This window comes from Notothenia coriiceps, unplaced genomic scaffold (assembly GCF_000735185.1).
Source record: "Notothenia coriiceps isolate Sejong01 unplaced genomic scaffold, NC01 NC01_scaffold00004105, whole genome shotgun sequence".
Taxonomy (NCBI): domain Eukaryota; kingdom Metazoa; phylum Chordata; class Actinopteri; order Perciformes; family Nototheniidae; genus Notothenia; species Notothenia coriiceps.
The window spans coordinates 323,823-329,053 of record NW_011336806.1 but is presented as its reverse complement, the minus strand read 5'-3'; the positions used below and the strand labels follow the sequence as shown (position 1 = coordinate 329,053).

The 5,231-nt window shown below is 41.8% G+C and overlaps 1 protein-coding gene across 1 annotated transcript in view; it reads right to left on the bottom strand.

The window, feature by feature from the left end:
• Positions 1-731: 731 nt before the first annotated feature.
• LOC104942070 (SRP receptor subunit alpha) overlaps positions 732-5,231 on the bottom strand; it is a 10,516-nt gene continuing 6,016 nt past the window's right edge. Inside the window, exons 7-8 of the mRNA XM_010767268.1 lie at positions 1,055-1,205; positions 732-946 (exon numbers count right to left, since the gene is read on the bottom strand). Of these exons, the coding sequence (XP_010765570.1) occupies positions 815-946; positions 1,055-1,205 (283 nt within the window). The 3' untranslated portion in view covers positions 732-814. The remainder of the gene's footprint in view (positions 947-1,054; positions 1,206-5,231) is intronic.

Here is a 5,231-nt window from a genome sequence, read left to right as displayed (position 1 = left end):
CGGTGCGGCTAATCTATGGATTTTTACTGCTAACGGCCACTAGGGGACCTCCTAAATCTATGGATTTTACAGGTTACAGTCCACCACCTTTAACTCTATGGGCTCTATGGCCGGTCCGCGCCCCCCACCTTTAAGCGGCGGGCTCCAGCAGGAAAAGCTGGAGGCCGGAAAAGAGTGAGACAGGTAGCGCGCAAAAGTAAAAGTGGAACCGAGAGTGGTACGAGAGACAGAACGAGAGCAAGACAGACAGACATTACGAGAGCGAGACAGTTTGTCCCCGTACCACTGGTTGAAAACCACTGCTGTAGATCACTGCCGGTACGTGCGCTGGGAGCGCACCGTTTAAGTTTGAAAGTTGAAAAGTTTGTGTGTCTGAAAGGCTATGTGATACAGTACAGTTTACACAGCACATGTTCTGTAGCTACTATTTCACTAAATGGTAACACTTGAATACGTTATGCAAATATGCAACTTGTTTGTTGAAATGTTAATAAATGGGAGCTTCCTCAAACAGCCATCTCTTTCCCGACAATCCCCTCTGTGCACGAACCCTTACATATGGTAATTAAACATTAAAACACCTGCGGCTTATAGTCCAGTGCGGCTTATATATGTACACATCATTCAATTTAGCTGCTGCGGCTTATATTCAGGTGCGCCTTATAGTCCGGAAATTACGGTAGTTAGTTTATTGATTGTTTTTTCTCTTGCGGTAGTTCTAAAAGACATCCTTTGGGATTAGTTAAGGCATTTTTTCTATTTTATTTATACTGTTTGGACAGATGAGTTTGAAAATGAGGCAATAAAAAAGAACTTACCTCGTCTTGATTGTTTGATTGACAACCACCTCTTTCTCCTTGTCATCCTCCGTCTCGCCTTCCTCTTCCTCGCTGGACTCACAGTCCACAGACAGCAGGTCTCCCTTCATGGAGTTCAGCTGCATCTCCTAAGACACATTCAAAAAGGAGGAATTCATTTAACATCTTCAATGGGACTAACACAGATGTCTCTTTGACTGGAGACATCTTTTGGGCGGAGTGTGAACATTATTTACCGGGTCCCTTTGTGCTTCCTGGTTCTGATCGCCATTGGAGGATCCGTCTCCATTCCTTCCGCTGTAGTCCAGGTCCTTGGCGGTGCTTTTGCCACCGTTGTTCCAAACACGCATCTGTTTCTCCCTAGGCTTCAGAGGCTTTGGGGATTTACTGTGAGCAGGATGACAGAATACTCAAATTAGCTCATTAAAGAAGAAGCAATAAGATTCATTTTTAACTAGGTGACTGACATAACCTCCTAGCTATCGAACAATGTTTCTGGATCTATGGAAGGCAAGCAAACCAATAGCAAGGTAGGTAACAAGCATTTGCTTTCTCCTGACACAATCATAACTGTTAAAGTTAAGGAGTGTCCCTTTTAATAATACACTTCGGGATCAATACTTTTCATATTGCTGAAATGGAACTGACACAGACTTAGTACACTGCTGTTGGCCAGTCTGCAAAGCACATTAAATGATACTCAGGGTATATGCAGGAATCCTGAAGTCAAATGTAAAACATTTTAAGACCTTTTTTAAGACCCTTTCCATACATTTTAAAACCTCATCGCCACTTTGAGCTTTAACCGGTTACCTTGGCGACACACTTGACCTCACATTAACTATATACAGTATTGATTGTCCTTCCTCCTTATCTTCCAACCATTTGGACGCAGACTTGCATTTCCCCATAACGATGTTGTTTAACAACCGGCGTAAACGGGCCTTCGCGCGCTATCAAGCAGTGAGCGTGCGATGTCCTGTTCAGATGACGTCAAATCCAACGGGATGCCATAAATAAACTACACAGAATCACACTACACACCTACGCAATGATTACATTCAGGCAGACTGTAGAATACAACCTCTTTGGACAATTTATATACTTATTGAAAACAAGCTACCAAATGTAATACCTTGGAAAATGCTGTTTAATACTTTTTAATAGCCTTCATTTTGGCTAAATTGATTTATCAACTTTTAATACTTTTTAAGACCCCGCGGACATCCTGGATACTATATCTTGCTTGATATTTATGAATTTATTTTCTCTTACATGGGTTTCTCAGTAGGTACGGCNTGCACTCCACACAACCGAAAGAACAGGTCGTTCGTCGTCCTTATTCCTAAAGAGCCTTACAAATCTTACTTAGTTTCACCCAGCAAGTGGGAGCTAAGAAGAATACGAGTGTGTGCTTCATACGTAGCCACCCCCACGTACCCTTATCCAAGGGGGGTGGAAAAACGGGGGCCCGAGAAATCATCTTCTTACAAGCAGAACATTTACTCTTAACCCTAATCTATCACCAAAGTAGAACACACAAAAGAGATAGCACACTCGAGGTGTGCAAGTGAGCAATAATGTCACAACAAAATGTAGACACACTACGACCCGCTACGACTCACTAGGCAGTGCAAGTTCTGTACCTCAATTGAAAAAAAAAGAGTTATGTATTTGAAACACACCTTTTTACGAACGACCCCCTAAATACGCGGGAAAACTATTTATACGGCCGGAAAAATCCTTATAGCTAACAGAGTTAAAAAACGACCCAATAACGACCATTTAAGACCGCTAGCGCTCTAGCGACCAAAAAAGGGACCGTCCCAATCATAATTCGAATTTAATTATGCGTAAAAAAACATTCCATTTATTCATGACAAAAGCCAAAATTGTTAAGTTAAACGTAAAGAATGCGAAATCGTAAGACGAAAAATCAAGGTGGAGTGTTTTGTAGTACGGTCAAAGGGAGTTATTTTTGACATACACGGAAATGAATGATGAATGATGGTTTGAGGACCCAGAACTCGTTAAATTTCCCGGGGGTAAAACGAGTAAATCAACCTCCAAAACCCTTTCGAGGGCTACAAGAAACGAGGTGAGTAGCCTACAAGATTGAAGCTGCAGATAACGAACGAGTAAATGAAAACAGAATGAGGCGGAGAAGTGTGTGTGTGTGTGTGTGTGCGTGAGATTAAAATAGCCCAATTGCTTTTACAATAAATAAACATTGAATGTTTTTAATTGAATAGTAAAGGGGTTTAACGTTAGTGGCAGGTTGTGTGTGAGAGAGAATAAATAAGACAGCCCAATATTTTTTTTAAAAATCGATAATTTTTTTCCGCATATTTAGCATATTTCGCAACTTTCCGCGCATTTCGCAACTTCCCGCAGTTTCACCGCATAAAATCACATAAAACCCCGCATGTTTTATCGCATAATCAAGGATTTTAGCCCGCATAATCAAGGAATTTAGCCCACATAATCAAGGATTTTTGCCCGCGTTTTTCTGGAGGGTCTATTAATCGTTCTGTTTCTTTGCTTGAAAAAGTGTTACACACAAACTGCAGTAAATTCTTACTTCGATATAATAGCATTTTTAATGTTGGCGACTACTCCCCATGTAGGTTCAATAGCTGACAGTTAGCAAGAGTGGATGTCCAATTATGCCATTATGACACACTATTAACATTTCATTCTTCGTTTATTTTTGCAGTTTTAAGATTAACTGCTTGTAAAAAATGTTTTCCTATTCATATGTAGGTGATCACGCGGTGAAAACCAAATGTCCTGAGGATCATCAGTGTCAAGTTGTCCACGTGGGTGGGCATGTAAACCAGATGGGAGCTTTTCAGTCAGGCTCTTTTGCATGTAACGGGCACAACCATGAAAGTGGCTGACCGCACTAATTACGGTAGATATTAGTCATTAGTTTGATCTCCATGAATTTTCTGCCTGAGGAAAGGAGGCGAGCACAATGTCAACTTAAAGACTGACAACAGGGACACCGCTTCAGGGAATTAGAGCGTCGTGGGGCTGAAAGATTACTTGCGACATCAAATTGGACAAAACTACATTAATGGCGAGATTCACATTTGACCCCTCGCTGAGAAGAAACACTGTGCACAGAGGAGAGGGTTAAAAGGTGCATAACTCTAACATTGCCTCACCTTAAGGACACTAGCTAGTTAAAGGGGCCCTATTATGCAAATGTTCAGGTTTCATAATTGTATTTTGTCTATTTTTACATACAAAGTGCTTGTTTACATTCTTACATGACTCAAAAAGGTATTTATCTTTCTCAAACCAGAGCCCAGTCTGCTCCGATTGTTTAACTGGCCGGCTCTGTAGTGATTGCTCAACAGCTTAGAGATGTCCCGTCCCTTAGCGTTTCACGTACAATGCGTTACGCCAGGTGTTACATAGTGATTTAACTTTGTCACCGAAGTGAGTGAAGGGGGGGCGGTCCCTCTTTCGCGTTAAAAAGCACCCCGGTCCCGGGGCACCATCCCCCACACCCGCGCCTCCCCGGGATAATACGTTTACAAGTCCGAAAGTATTAACATAAAACACGATAATAATGTATGTTTCGCACGAACAACCATCGTTTAGACATGTACTGGAGGTTTTCCGCCATAAAAGAAAGTAGCATTTGTCTCGGGTCGAAGACGAGGCTAACAAAATTCGACGGCCGAGACGATCACTAAACGCGAGTTGTCGCATCCTCTGCACAGGGCCAGGGAATCGGCAAAAGTCGCATGTTACGGGCAATGCTCGGTCCATCAATGTTACAACTAATATTGAACGCAGTGGCTTCACTCCTACTTCCCCCCCCCCCCCCATTCTAACGACGCACTCTGCCTTTGGGAACCGCAATTGAAACCCTAAATCGTGAACGTCTGGTAAATGTACGTGTTTGAGTATATTGTTGCGTTGTACTTTTTGCGGGTTTTTCGGTTATCCCGGAGAAATTTCAGTTTCCTTGTGGTCCAAGAATACCTTGTGACATCGTACATAAAACGTAAAAATTTTATGTAAACCTTTTTAGTGTAAATTTTACCTAAGTATTAGGATTTGTTCCGTATCCGAAGACACATCAAATAGTAGAGAGAGAAAAAGGAGGAGGAGGCAACACAACACTCTCCTCTACTATGTTGATGTGTCTTCCCGGATACGACAAATCCCTAATACTTAGGATAAAATTTACACTAAAAGTTTACATAAATTTTAAGTTTTTTGTACGATTGTCACAGTATTCCTTGGGCACAAAGGAAACTGAAATTCCGGGCATAAACCGAAATAACCCCGCAAAAGTACAACGGCACATATATATCCAATAAACACGTACATTTACCAGACGTTCACGATTTTAGGGTTTCATTGGCGGGTTTCCTAAAGGAGAGTGCGTGTGAG